General features: G+C 45.8%; 1 protein-coding gene across 1 annotated transcript in view; it reads left to right on the top strand.

The window, feature by feature from the left end:
• The window catches only part of SLC35B4 (solute carrier family 35 member B4), a 50,492-nt gene that overhangs the window by 10,184 nt on the left and 24,246 nt on the right, over positions 1-16,062 (top strand). The window contains exons 2-5 of the mRNA XM_068276028.1: positions 372-485; positions 6,245-6,347; positions 9,960-10,009; positions 14,835-14,916. Coding sequence (XP_068132129.1) covers positions 372-485; positions 6,245-6,347; positions 9,960-10,009; positions 14,835-14,916 — 349 coding nt within the window. The remainder of the gene's footprint in view (positions 1-371; positions 486-6,244; positions 6,348-9,959; positions 10,010-14,834; positions 14,917-16,062) is intronic.

Below are 16,062 nucleotides of genomic sequence, written 5' to 3'. Positions count from 1 at the left end.
CGCTTGCATGAACAACTGCATAACTAGGTATTCTTGAGTCAAGTGTGGTGGTCTGATGGTCTTATAGTTATACCTTCATTCAAACCTTTTTTTTTTTTTGCTTTTGATAGAATATATACTGTAACAGCCATTCAGCATTCATACTACACTACCTCTTCGAAGCAAAGTATTTATTTTCACTTATACAGTTTTTGTCTTTACTTCATATATTGTAAGCAGAAAGCAGCAGTAATTGCATTGTTGCTGTACAGTGTAGACTATATAAGAAAATAGAAAGTAACCGTTAAATAACTAACTGTTTACAGTGTTACCTTTACCATCATGCTTTTATTATGCTAATAGTTTTTTTTTATTTTTTTACTTGTTTTCAGAACATTCCCAGGATGTGGAAATATAGTGACATTTGCACAGTTTTTATTCATAGCACTGGAAGGCTTTATCTTTGAGTCTGACTTTGGAAGAAAACGTCCTGCAATACCATTAAGGTAAAGTGAACGTATTTGCCTTAAAATAAACCAGTCACACATCAAGACAATAGAAACTGAGCATATGATGAACAAATGCATCATCAGAGGTTACCTTTGTAGTGAAAATCACTTTTTTTTTTTTTTGAATTCCAACCTGCTGTATTTTTCCCATGACTGTAGTAGTGCTTTAGAAATTGGATGCAATAGAAGCCTCAGGGAACACTAGGCTGATCACCGCATGCAAAATGCAGACTCACCTGTCCAGTGGGTTCAGTTCTGCCGCCACTTACACCTGCTGTTCTGTCCGAAGCAGATCAGAGCCCAGAAGAAGCATGGGGCAGCCCATTGGTATGCAGAAAACAAAAGGAATCCTGCTTCAACTGAGAACATTCTCATTGGTTCATGGTGGACCAATAAGAATCCTCCCTGTTGCTAGGTAGGATTTCTGTTGGTTTTTTTTTATTTTTTTACCATCCAACAGGGATTCCAGTTTGTTTTTTTGTTGTTGTTTTTTTTACTATCCAACAGGGAGCCCCATGGTTCTGCCAGGCTCAGATAATTTTTCGGGACGAGCAATGGACAAAGAGGACGGGTGGCAATGGAAATGAAAAATGGCAGGTGTGTGAGAAAGTTTATGGAGACTTTCATACTGCCACGATACAGCGCGATGCAACGGAAGCGACGCTTTCGCCGTATTTCCAGCACTAGGACAAAACTAGGTACTTATCCGTTAGCCGGGCACATCCTCTAGGTGGCGACAAAACTCCACCAGAGTTACATCTTTCCCTACTATCCATGTCGGCCTGGAGGGGGAATAGTAATCAGCGCCACCTGCCGGATGCGCCCGGCTAACGGACAAGTACCCAAAACTACATTACCGCGGGTCCTGCGTTGTACCGGAAGTCATGTTACTCTATGGTGACGCGTGGATTTTAAAAATGTTTTTACAATATGCTTCCTTGCACTTCTGCATACCCAAAGTAGAAAGTGACATCACTTACTGCTTGGCTTTTGGCTACATGGGGAACACCGCGTACTAACGTGGTGTTCCCTGAAGGCCTGTTTCTGGCGATGCGGTGCAGCTGGCATGACGCACCGCATTGTTGCCACCAGTTTACAGTGTGAATCCAGCCTTAAACTGGAGGTTTTTCTTCTGCTGGTCCCACCACCTGTGTTATTTTCACCCACATTGCTGCTGGGGTTTCGGTATAGCTACCTCTCCTTGCTTTAGACTGTGTATCCTCAATTCATCAATGGCTTGCCTGTGTGCACTACATGTCCTGGTGAAGTGTTTGCTGCTGATTTCATTCAGCTTAATGGTGGATTCCGCTTTCTGCTGCCATCATTCAGCCTCATTGTATTCCAAATAATGAGGCTAAATGATGGCAGCTCAAATTGGAACCGAAAATGAGACCAAATTACTACAGCTGCTGGGAACCTGGAAAACACGTTGATTGGATGCAGAGGACATGCAGGCAACACCTGAACTAAAGAAACTCATTAGCTGGAACAAGGTGAGGTAGCTATACCAAACACCCTCTGGCATGCTTCACTGCGCACATTATAGGGGACTAGTACTACCAGGATTGGCACATAGATGACAGGGCAAATCAATATGCTGCACACTCTGCAAAGTGCCCCAAATATACACCAAGATTTCTAATAAGATGGAATAACAGGTGGAAAAAAAAAATACATATATCCCGTAACAACCTGCTCTGTAGCACAGATGTACTTGCATGGCATAGCCTCTGTAGATTGAGATGTGCCACTTTCTTAGCTAGTCACTGAAGTTGCTTAAAGGAATACCATCGATGTATGCATTTATTTTTAAATGCTGTATGTTGTAGCACACATTAGGGCAAGTACTAGGAGCAATTTTATTCCTCACACAGCTGTTCCTCTCAGCTGTAAAATCCTCCGTCAGTTTTGGCGTCAGTGTTGGATACAAAATGTATCTAAAGCTGGCCACTAACGGTCCAATTTCTAGCGAAAAATCGTTAGAGCGATCAGAAATTCTGATCGGATTGGTTGTAAATAATCTCTATTGGTGGACACAATCGATTATGAACGAGTGAAAAAAATGTCGCCCGAATGAATTTTCGTCGAACGAAAATTTGGATTTTCTTGGTGGTCGTGATAGGAAGCAAGGATTGGTTAGTTGATGGTGTAGTGAACGATTTTTCATCCGATCAGAATTTCTGATCGCTCGAACGATTTTTCGCTAGAAATTGGACCGTTAGTGGCCACCTTAATACTGACTGCTCCCAGAGGGCTAGACCATGTCTGCACAGGGGAGTTGCTATCAACTCCTCAGTTTATAGTTTAATTATCACCTTGCTGAAAGAATCTTGTTGATATGGTGGTAAGGGGTTAAAGATTCTAGCAATGTGTGTTTATTATCTTTGCTTCTCTTGACTGATAAAGATACTAATAATGCTAATTGTAAACAGTGATCTGCCCCTCTCAGCAGCTTGTAAAGTGGATGCAGCCTGGAGTGTATCACCTCAAGCAGACAGCCAGGCAAGCAGTCTGAGTGTAAACACAATAGCTTGTTATATTCCAGCAATATTCCAGCTCATTTAGTTACCTGTTACCACCTCAGATCAGCCTATTTCTCCTCATGTCTGCTGCATGCTGTGAGTGACACAGTGAAATATATTTGTGAGCTGTGTGACAGAGTAACCAAGCAGCTCAGGGTGACCCAAACTACTATGAGCTGTGTGAGAAATGAATTTTTAAGCAGGGATAGTGAGAGAGAGACCTGGGTGAATAAATAAAGTGCCCCTAGCACTAGTGGTAATGTGTACACTAATATAGAGTATTAAAAAAAAAGTTGTTTCAATCGATAGTATTCCTTTAACAATGTTTGACAAACTTTAGTGGTTGTGTACATGAAAAGAGAGCTACAGTAGAATCTCATTATAGTAAACTCTGATACTCTGATATAGAAAAGCTCTGACCCCAGGTCCTGTATGAATATACAATGTATGACCAATTCTGATATTATAAACTACCTGGCCAGGTCCTTTTAAAGTTTATTATAAAGGAATTCTACTGTATGAAAATTTGACTTGACAACAAAGGACATGGTTACTAGTATCACTATGTTTACTGTAAACTGCCTGCAGAGAAATAAATCATCCCAGTTGTGTATTGGGTTGAAGCTTGTCATTTTAGCTACCAATTCTGTGTCAGACGTTAGTCTCTCTTCTCCCCATTCTTAACCTCTTGAGCCCCAGAGGCTTACAACTTTAATGGTTTTTTGCTCGATCATACAACTTAGCACCCAAATGAATTGTACCTCCTTTTTCTTCTCACAAATAGAGCTTTATTTTGGGGCTATTTAATTGCTGCTGCTGCTGCTATTTATAGATTTTTTAATTAATAAAAAAGACAGAAATGTTGTAAAAAAACACACAAAAAAAACCACAGATAAGTTAATTGGCTTCGAACTTAACCCTTTCAGGACCAGCCACCTAACACCCCCCCCCCTAAGGACCAGGCACTTTTCCATGGGAGAGAGGGGTGCGTGTTTTGGGGGGGGGGGGGGGGGGTCAGGTAGCCATATCCTGTTACTGGGCTTTCTGGGCTGTGTCCCCCTTTGTGGCCAGGTGTCCCCCCTTTCAGCAGCATCTTTGACTCACCTTCCAGGCTCCAGCAATGAGCCGCTGCAGACACCACCGCTCTCTCAGACATCCCCGCTCTTACTGACGCTAAGTCCTGGGTCGTGGCTTGATGACATCATCAAGCCGCGGCCCAGGACTTAAGTCACAAGGAGCAGAGATGCCGGCAAGAGCGGTGGTGAGCGCCGATCATCGCGGGAACGGTAGGGAGGTAAGTGGATCCTCTTCTCCCCCCCCCCCCCCCTCCCCCCTACCGCCGCAGCTGTCAAAGTGATCACTACGATCCACCAGCAATCATAGTGATCAGCAGCCATACTCGATGGCTGCTGATCACTGAGGGGAGATGCCAGCTGTCATATGACAGCTTAATCTCCCCTCTCCGGTGCGCACGATCGCGTCGGGACGGTGCTTTAGCACGGACATTGAATCAACGTCCAGTCAGAATGGCAGCACCTCCTGCTGGACGTAGATTCAACCTACGTCGGTCCCCAAAAGGTTAATTAGCCCTTGAGTCAAGGTGGCCATACACTTATAGATTTACAGCGGATTCGACCATCAGATTTCTGTCAAATGCCTATCAGGTTGAATCTGACAGGAATGTATCTGATGTGTGCCACACAGAAATCTATTGAAATTCGATCGAAATGCAGTGTTGCACCATTCGATCCAATTAAACCCTATGGGCCATCGATCGGCTGCCAGTAGGCGAGCGACTCCGATTTTCTTCCCGGACTGATCGAGCTAATCGATCGAAATCAGCTGCAAATCGATCGATCGGCTTAACCACCCTGGCGTTCTATTAAGATCGCCAGGGCGGCTGCGGGAGGGTTTTTTTTAAATAAAAAAAAAAACTATTTCATGCAGCCAACTGAAAGTTGGCTGCATGAAAGCCCACTAGAGGGCGCTCCGGAGGCGTTCTTCCGATCGCCTCCGGCGCCCAGAATAAACAAGGAAGGCCGCAATGAGCGGCCTTCCTTTTTTTGCTTACATCGTCGCCATAGCGACGAGCGGAGTGACGTCATGGACGTCAGCCGACGTCCTGACGTCAGCCGCCTCCGATCCAGCCCTTTTTGTTCCGGCTACGCTGGGCTCAGGCGGCTGGGGGGACCCTCTTTCGCCGCTGCTCGCGGCGGATCGCCGCAGGGCGGCGGCGATCAGGCAGCACACGCGGCTGGCAAAGTGCCGGCTGCGTGTGCTGCTTTTTATTTCACTAAAATCGGCCCAGCAGGGCCTGAGCGGCAGCCTCCGGCGGTGATGGACGAGCTCAGCTCGTCCATACCGCCCGGCTGGTTAAATTACTAGAATCTATTTGCAATCGACCAATCGATTCTATGCAATCGATCGGACGAAAGATGGCTGAAATCGACCTGTGTATGGGCCCCTTTAGCTACATACACTACAGGATCCAAATACAGACACATGGCTATGGCAGAGATTAGATTGTGAGCCCCTCCTGAGGGACAGTTAGTGAAAAGACAATATACCTCTGTACAGCTCTGTGTAAGGGCCCGTTTCCACTTGTGCGGTGGGAATCGCCGCGGAAAAAATTTGCAAGCGGGTGCGAATTTCGCATGCGGTTGTATGCGAATTTTCATGTGAATTCGCATATGATTTCGCATGAATGACTATGCGAATTTAACCATGGCAGTGCCTGTGTGCTTTCCATTGTTTTTATGCGAATTCTAGTGGAAACAGGCCCTCACTATATACATTTTATTTATAAAAAACTAACAGCCTGCCATCGTTGATCGCTGACTGGCAGGCTGATCACTGGGGTCCACTGTGCCAGCTGATGGGAGCAAGCGCCCTTCAAATTTCATTCCTCACAATATGATGCCAGTAGGAGTCCAAGAGGCATGAGAGAGCCGCTGTCCCACCGCCATCCTGCACTAGGCACCTGGGAAGCTGTTAAATATGCCTGCTGGTCATTTAATGTAATAAATGGTTTTCTTAACCCTTCTGAAGCTTCACTGAGATGATCTAAATCTCCTAAACTATAAACTTCCAGCTTTCAATAAAGTTACCTTCTACTTTTGTATTTTACTCATATAATCAGTTTCTGGTACATGTTTGACAAAGTTTTCTCAAAGTAAAAGTTCCTACATAGTGATCCATAACCAACTCAAGTTTTTTTTTTCTTTTCTGTTAAAGGCATTATATCATCATGGTGACCATGTTTTTTACCGTGAGTGTGGTGAACAATTATGCACTCAACCTCAACATTTCCATGCCGCTACATATGATATTTAGATCGGTGAGTTAAAAGAAAACATCTTCATTTTTTTTAAATTACGTTTTACACAAAGAAGGGAAGAGGGAGCTAAAGACATCATTTCAAGGCATCTGATAAAAGCACATAGGTTTTCGCAGCCCTAACATGTACTTAAATTACATAAGACAGGTAATATCAAATTAAAGTTAATTTTGGAGAAATTGTTTTTTGGGCACTTTTTAGTGACTGAGGGCTATACGTTATACTGGGCTAAGCCACGTTAGACTGTTTGCACATGCTCAGTAATGTTGGAGGAGGAGGTCTCCCCTCCTCCTCCGCAGCCAGTCACATGGCTAATTAATATTCACTGCACTGCAGAGACTCCTGGTGGGACTGTAGTGTTGTCTGGATAATGAACGAATCGTTCATTTGATCCGGATCTTTTTTATGAGTAGAATCATCTGGATCATCACAATGAAAGATTCGGTTCACAGTGGATGTCTGTCTGGAAGAAACAGGAACATACAGAATGTACAGTGCAGGGAAAGTCCTGTCCTGCTAGTCATTTCACCCAGTCTGCTTCCCTAGTAAAATGATTCAAATGATTCAGTTCAAAGATCCGGATCTTTTCAATGATCCAATTCAAATGATCCGAATCCTTAAAAAGATCCGTACTTCCTATGACTAACCTGGAGCGGCTGCTTTGAGAGCTGCATAACGCAGCTCAATCTGACGTCAAACTTCAACACCACCATACGTTGCGTTAGGGGCATGTTATGCGACCATAACGTCCCCTAAAACGCAACGTCTTGGTGTGTAAGTAGCCTTAAGCCACCAGCAAGCAAGAAAATACTCATGATAATTTTGACAGTACTTTTTTACCCACCTTTAGGTAATTTTCCAAGTGCTGAAAAGTTGTTTTCAACAAAAGATGAAAAACTATCTCCTAGGACAGTGGTCCCCAACCTTTTTGGAGTCGTGACACATCAAACCAAACGTTCAGATCTCCGTGACACGTAGACTAAATGCATGTAATGAGAGACAGCGTTTCCCCACTAAATGCACATAAGAGACAGCGTTTCACCAGTAAATGCAGGTAATGAGACAGCTTTTCACCAGTAAATGCACATAATAAGAGACAGCTTTTCACCAGTAAATGCACATAATCAGAGACCGCTTTACACCAGTAAATGCACATAAGAGACAGCTTATCACCGGTAAATGTACTTAAAGAGAACCCGAGGTGTGTTTAAAGAATGTTATCTGCATACAGAGGCTGGATCTGCCTATACAGCCCAGCCTCTGTTGCTATCCCAAACCCCACTAAGCACTCTGCAATCCCTCATAAATCACAGCCGTGCTGTGAGGCTGTGTTTACATCTGTAGTGTCAGTCTCAGCTGCTCCCCCTCCTCCTGCATAGCTCTGGTCCCTACCCCATCCCTTCACTCCAATCAGCAGGGAGGGAAGGGATGCAGGCAGGGACTGGAGTTCTGCAGGAGGCTGGGAGAGCAGCAGAGTGACACTATAGAGATAAACACAGCCAGCTCTGACAAGCTGTTTGTCAGCAGCGTGGCTGTGATTTATGAGGGATTGCAGAGTGCAGGGGGACCTTAGGGGGGTTTGGGATAGCAACAGAGGCTGGGCTGTATAGGCAGATCAAGCCTCTGTATGCAGATAATATTCTTCAAACCCACCTCGGATTCTCTTTAAGAGACAGCCTTTCACCAGTGAATGCACATAAGAGGCCTCTTTTCACCAGTAAATGCACATAAGAGACCTCTTTTCACCAGTAAATGCACATAAGAGACCTCTTTTCACCAGTAAATGCACATAATAAGATACCTCTTTTTACCAGTAAATACATATAATAAGAGACATCTTTTCACCAGTAAATGCACATAAGAGACAGCTTTTCACCAGTAAATGCACATAATGACAAACAGCTAGTTGTCCCCAGTATATGTAGCCAGGGGTATATGTGCCCAGTATATGTAGCCAGGGGCATATGTGCCCAGTATATGTAGCCAAGGGCATATGTGCCCAGTATATGTAGCCAGGGGTATATGTGCCCAGTATATGTAGCCAGGGGTATATGTGCCCAGTATATGTAGCCAGGGGTATATGTGCCCAGTATATGTAGCCAGGGGTATATGTGCCCAGTATATGTAGCCAGGGGTATATGTGCCCAGTATATGTAGCCAGGGGTATATGTGCCCAGTATATGTAGCCAGGGGTATATGTGCCCAGTATATGTAGCCAGGGGTATATGTGCCCAGTATATGTAGCCAGGGGTGTATGTGCCCAGTATATGTAGCCAGGGGTATATGTGCCCAGTATATGTAGCCAGGGGTATATGTGCCCAGTATATGTAGCCAGGGGTATATGTGCCCAGTATATGTAGCCAGGGGTATATGTGCCCAGTATATGTAGCCAGGGGTATATGTGCCCAGTATATGTAGCCAGGGGTATATGTGCCCAGTATATGTAGCCAGGGGTATATGTGCCCAGTATATGTAGCCAGGGGTATATGTGCCCAGTATATGTAGCCAGGGGTATATGTGCCCAGTATATGTAGCCAGGGGTATATGTGCCCAGTATATGTAGCCAGGGGTATATGTGCCCAGTATATGTAGCCAGGGGTATATGTGCCCAGTATATGTAGCCAGGGGTATATGTGCCCAGTATATGTAGCCAGGGGTATATGTGCCCAGTATATGTAGCCAGGGGTATATGTGCCCAGTATATGTAGGCAGGGGTATATGTGCCCAGTATATGTAGCCAGGGGTATATGTCCCCAGTATATGTAGTCAGGTATATATATGCCCAGTATATGTAGTCAGGTGTATATATGCCCAGTATATGTAGTCAGGTGTATATATGCCCAGTATATGTAGTCAGGTGTATATATGCCTAGTATATGTAGTCAGGTGTATATATGCCCAGTATATGTAGTCAGGTGTATATATGCCCAGTATATGTAGTCAGGTGTATATATGCCCAGTATATGTAGTCAGGTGTATATATGCCCAGTATATGTAGTCAGGTGTATATATGCCCAGTATATGTAGCCAGGTGCGCCCCCCGGAGGAGAGAGAGAGGGAAGGAGAGCGGCATGGAGAGCGGCACCTCAGGGTGCTCTCTCTCCTCCGGAACGAAGTGCGGTGGCTGGGAGAGGGGCGGAACTTACCTTCCGTGTTCTCCGTCTGGTCTCGTCGCAGGATGATTTGCCACTACTCTGGTCTGATCCAGACCAGAGCAGCGGCTGCGGCACTGGAACTTTCGGCACTTGGAGCGACACGGAAGGTAAGTCCCGCCTGCTGCAAACGCCTGACCGCAGTTAGCTCCGGAGGAGAGAGCGAGGGAGGGAGAGCACTCTAAGGTGAGAGAAGGGGGGGAGATGGCCCCCTTCTCCGCCGCTGCCCACAGCTCTCCCTCCACTGCGCTGCTTTCCTCCGAGAGCACTGCGACACATACCCGAAGCTGCCGCGACACATGTATGTGTCGCGGCACATGGGCTGGGAACCACTGTCCTAGGAGAAAATGTATGGGAGAAAGTGAATTGAAGGAGCCTCTGTGTTCATTATTAAAAATAGATTTACCGTATGTTGATAATCTCTCAAGTGTATTTTATGTTCAAAATTTTTGTTTTCCAGGGATCATTGATAGCAAGCATGGTCCTGGGTATAATTATTCTGAATAAAAGGTAAGGGTTTTCTCTGTGCTGAGGAAAATGTCGGCACAATACCTATAAGGGCTCATCCACACAATATGCGCTTTTCTGAGCGCTTTGTGATTGATTAGCGCTTTTTAAAAATTGCTCCCATTCACTTTCATTAAAATCGTGGTAAAAATCGATGCAATTGCGCAATCGCATACGAGGAAAAATTGCGGCAATTTTTACCACGATTGTAATAAAAGTTAATGGGAGCAATTTTTAAAAAGCGCTCAGAAATGCAAATCAATCACAAAGCGCTCCGAAAAAAGCTTATAGTGTGGCTGAGCCTTAAATATTAATAATAATGATGATGATAATTCTAAAGCTGGCCACTAATGGTCTAATTTCTAGCCAAAAATTGTTCGAGCGATCAGAAATTCTGATCGGATTGGTTGTAAATAATCTCCATTGGTGGACACAATCGATTATGAACGAGTGAAAAAAAAAAATGTTGCCCGAATGAATTTTCGTCGAACGAAAATTTGGATTTTCTTGGTGGTCGTGATAGATAGGAAGCAAATATTGGTTAGTTGATGGTGTAGTGAACGATTTTTCGTCCAATCAGAATTTCTGATCGCTCTAACGATTTTTCGCTAGAAATTGGACAGTTAGTGGCCACCTTAACTAGAATAGCAGAGGTGATGTGAAGATGTTGTTTGAGATGCCTATGGATTTCCACTTGTGACTGATGTTTATTAATAGGGATGGACAATCAGATGCAAACACTTCCAAATTGATGAAGGATTATGCAAATGCATTCCGCTTTAATATGGACCAATCAAATTCCACCTCCATAGGATTCAAATGGTCTGTTTTTAAAGGACAACTGTAGTGAGGAGTATGTGGAGGCTGCCATATTTATTTCCTTTTAATCAATACCAGTTGCCTGGTAGCCCTGCTGGTCTATTTGACTGAAGTAGTGACTGAATAAGGCCTCTTTTCCACGGACTGTTGAGCTGTGTGCGCAGCGAGCAGTTGCCAGGCAGCAGCGAGCAGTTGCCAGGCAGCAGCGAGCAGTTGCCAGGCAGCAGCGAGCAGTTGCCAGGCAGCAGCGAGCAGTTGCCAGGCAGCAGCGAGCAGTTGTGAGAGTTTGAGAGGCATTTCACTGCCTGTAAACAGTTCGTGGAAAAGAGCAGGGGTCGAGTGGTGCGTGGACGCGGGTGAACGGCATCCACTTACTATTTCCAGAGAGTGGACGCCGTTCACCCTGCCATGTTCGGAGGGGAGCAGCGCAGTGGAAGGAGAGCTGTGAGCAGCGATGGAGAAGGGGGTCCATTTCCCCCCCCCCCTTCCCTCACCTTAGGGTGCTCTCCTTTACTCGCTCTCCCCTCCTGAAGTAACGTGCGGGCAGCCAGCAGCGGGCGGGACTTGCCTCTCCTCGTTCCGGCGCCGGATCTGCATGCCGCTGCTCTGGTCTGGACCAGACCAGACTTGCGGCACGCAGATCCGGTGTTCCGACGACGACGAGAGGTAAGTCCTGCCGGCTGCCCGCACGTTACTTCAGGAGGGGAGAGCGAGGGAAGGAGAGCACCCTAAGGTGCCTGTTCACAGCTCTCCTTCCACTGCGCTGCTCCCCTCCTGCTGGGGGACACCTGACTACCTATTCTGGGGACATATACCCCCTGGCTACATATACTGGCACATATACCCCCTGGCTACATATACTGGCACATATACCCCCTGGCTACATATACTGGCACATATACCCCCCTGGCTACATATACCCCCCTGACTACATATACTGGGCACATATACCCCCCTGACTACATATACTGGGCACATATACCCCCTGGCTACATATACTTTGCACATATACCCCTAGCTACATATATACTGGGCACATATACCCCCTGACTACATATACTGGGCACATATACCCCCTGGCTACATATACTGGGCACATGTACCCCCTGGCTACATATACTGGGCACATGTACCCCCTGGCTACATATACTGGGCACATGTACCCCCTGGCTACATATACTGGGCACATGTACCCCCTGGCTACATATACTGGGCACATGTACCCCCTGGCTACATATACTGGGCACATGTACCCCCTGGCTACATATACTGGGCACATATACCCCCCCTGACTACATATACTGGGCACATATACCCCCCCTGACTACATATACTGGGCACATATACCCCCCCTGGCTACATATACTGGGCACGTATACCCCCTGGCTACATATACTGGGCACGTATACCCCCTGGCTACATATACTGGGCACGTATACCCCCTGGCTACATATACTGGGCACGTATACCCCCTGGCTACATATACTGGGCACGTATACCCCCTGGCTACATATACTGGGCACGTATACCCCCTGACTACATATACTGGGCACGTATACCCCCTGACTACATATACTGGGCACGTATACCCCCTGACTACATATACTGGGCACGTATACCCCTGGCTACATATACTGGGCACGTATACCCCTGGCTACATATACTGGGCACGTATACCCCCTGACTACATATACTGGGCACGTATACCCCCTGACTACATATACTGGGCACGTATACCCCCTGACTACATATACTGGGCACGTATGCCCCTGGCTACAAATACTGGGCACGTATGCCCCTGGCTACATATACTGGGCCCGTATGCCCCTGGCTACATATACTGGGCCCGTATGCCCCTGGCTACATATACTGGGCCCGTATGCCCCTGGCTACATATACTGGGCCCGTATGCCCCTGGCTACATATACTGGGCCCGTATGCCCCTGGCTACATATACTGGGCCCGTATGCCCCTGGCTACATATACTGGGCCCGTATGCCCCTGGCTACATATACTGGGCCCGTATGCCCCTGGCTACATATACTGGGCCCGTATACCCCTGGCTACATATACTGGGCCCGTATACCCCTGGCTACATATACTGGGCCCGTATACCCCTGGCTACATATACTGGGCCCGTATACCCCTGGCTACATATACTGGGCCCGTATACCCCTGGCTACATATACTGGGCCCGTATACCCCTGGCTACATATACTGGGCCCGTATACCCCTGGCTACATATACTGGGCCCGTATACCCCTGGCTACATATACTGGGCCCGTATACCCCTGGCTACATATACTGGGCCCGTATACCCCTGGCTACATATACTGGGCCGTATACCCCTGGCTACATATACTGGGCCCGTATACCCCTGGCTACATATACTGGGGATATATACCCCTGGCTACATATACTAGGCACATATACCTCTGGCTACATATACTGGGGACTACGATACTCATGGCTACTTATACTGGGGACACCTATAGACCTGGCTACCTATGCTGGGGGTACCTATTTTGGGGGAACTGCTGTCAGATTATCTGCATTCTTGTGGAACCGCTGTTATGTATTTTGAGGAACAGCTGCCAGATTATGTGTATGTTAGGAGAACGGCTGCTGCCAGATTACGTGTATTTTGGGGAACAGCTGCCAGATTATGTGTATGTTAGGGGAACGGCTGCTGCCAGATTACGTGTATTTTGGGGAACTGCTGCCAGATTATGTGTATGTTTGGGGAACCACTGCTGCCAGATTATATGTATTTTGGGTGTTGCGTGTATTTTGGGTGATCCGCTGCCAGGTTTCGCGTATTTTGGGGAACTGCTCCCAAATTATGTGTATGTTGGGGGAACTGCCACATTATCTATTTTGGGGGAACCACTGCCATATTATCTGTATTTTGGAGGAACGTCTACCAGATTATGTGTCTTTTTGGTGAAATGCTGTCAGATTACATCTATTTTGGGGGATACACTACGGCAGAGCTCAAACTTCCCCGGCAGACCTTTTACATCACTGCTAAGGTCATGTATATTTGGCCCCACCCATGACCACGCCAACATTATGCTTGACCATGCCCATTTTTTGGCACTACGCGCTGCACAGGGGTTTTCCAGGTGAGTCCACTCATCTCTTTTCCCAGGACTAGGCCCCAGGAAAAGAGGCCTAACACCAGAAACAAGCATGCAGCTAATCTTATTAGATAGTAATGTCAAACACCTGATCTGTTGCATGCTTGTTTATAGTCTGGCTAAAAGCATTACAGGCAGAGGAACAGCAAGACAGCCAGGCAACTGGTATTGCATGAAAGGAAATGAATATGGCAGCCTCCATATCCCACTTGCTACAGTTATCCTTTAAGCTGCTTACAAGTTCATTCAGCAATTCCATAGTAAATGTAATGCAGCAACTGCATAATCTCTGAACTATTTGCATCTATCTATCTATCTATCTATCTATCTATCTATCTATCTATCTATCTAAACTTATGTCACAACAAAAGACCATGGGCTCCAGCACTCCATACAAAATGATTTTATTTAAAGGGAACCCGAGGTGAGAGACATATGGAGGAGGCTGACAGATTTTGTTTTAAACAATGCACTTTGCCTGGCTGTTCTTCTGATTCGCTGCCTCTAATACATTTAACCATATACCCTGAACAACCATGCAGATCAGACAAGATTAGCTGCATGATTATTTCAGGTATGTGATTCAGACACTACTTATCAGAATGATCAGCAGGACTGCAAGGCAACTAGTATTGTATAAAAGGAAATTAATATGGCAGCTTCCATATTTCACATCGGGTTCCTTTTAAGCATGGCAAGATGGGTTTCAAACTATGTTCTTTTATCAAAAGCTGTGGCTTAGTTATGTTTTTTAAGTAATTTACTCCTGTTTAGCTCAGCTGTTACTCTTATTGCACTTTTGTAATGAACAAAAACTTTATAAATCATGCATATTAACTGAAACTTGCCATTTGACTTCTACTCTCCAGGTACAGTGCATCTAAATACTTGTCAATAGCCCTAGTGTCCGTTGGGATTTTTATTTGCACAATGATGTCTGCAAAACAAATGGTAAGCGTTGACTTGCAGTTCTCAAAAACTGTTTTATATTCTTACTGAAAAAGAGGATTTCCTTAGGCAGGGTGCACACTTGGGCAAACTTGGCTCTCCAGCTGTTAAGGAACTACAAGTCCCACAATGCATTTGCCTTCATGAATCATGACTGTGGCTTTCAGACTCCCGCAATGCACTGTGGGACTTGTAGTTCCTTTAATAGCTGGAGAGCCAAGTTTGCACATCACTAGCATGATTGTTTTTTGTTGTTGTTTTGCATTGTTGTTTTTTTTCTATTGTGTGGTAATTGCCTTTTCATTTGTCTTTTCTGTGCACGATTTACTGTTTTCATTTGTAATTTTTTTGGTTTGCAACAAATACAACAGTAAACATGCACTATGGTAGACTATGGTAGAGAAAAGCAGAACGCTATCCTTCCTTTTTTTTTTTTTTACCATGGAGTAAAACCTAAAAATGAAGGTGGGGAACACCAAAAAAGACCCCATTCTCAAGCAGCCCATTGACTGTCATTGTACCTGCGGTGGTGCGTGTTTCTTGTTATGCGCTAGGGCTGAACGATTTATCGATTTTATATCGAAATCGCGATCACGGAATTGACGATTCCGTGATAGCCAAAGCGGCGGTTTTTAACGATTTCCTGTGGAGTTGCGCCCTCCCGCTGTGCAGTAGTAAATGGCCAGCAGTGCCCTTCTCCCGCTGTGTACAGCTCTGTGTTATAATAGCAGCGACTCTTAATGCACGCAGCAACTCTCATCTCTCCTTCCGCCTTATGCCTCCTCCTCCTACGTCATCAGCCAAGCGGCAAGCATGACCCAGTGGCAGACACATTAATTTGCTCCACGGATTGTTAATTCTGCGTCTCTGCAGACCACAGGGAGAGACAACAGCTATTTAGTTAAACCAGGCTAGTGTCTGGTTTGACTTTCCTCCCCCTTATTCAGAAGTTCCCCTGCCTAGCAAGGAGCAGAGAAGGAATTCCCTCCCTCCTTCCCCCTTCCAGAAGTCGTCACTGCCCGAATGGCAGGAGGAGAGAGCACATGGATCAGCAAGAGGGGGTCAGGGGATTCAATTAACAAGACTGAAGTGGGTGCTGGATAAGTGTGTGAGAGAGTGTGTGAGAGAGTGTGTGAGAGAGTGTGTGAG

The sequence above is a fragment of the Hyperolius riggenbachi genome, chromosome 3 (assembly GCF_040937935.1).
Source record: "Hyperolius riggenbachi isolate aHypRig1 chromosome 3, aHypRig1.pri, whole genome shotgun sequence".
Lineage (NCBI taxonomy): Eukaryota > Metazoa > Chordata > Amphibia > Anura > Hyperoliidae > Hyperolius > Hyperolius riggenbachi.
The sequence above is the reverse complement of the archived record's forward strand: the minus strand, read 5'-3'. Positions and strand labels throughout refer to the sequence as shown.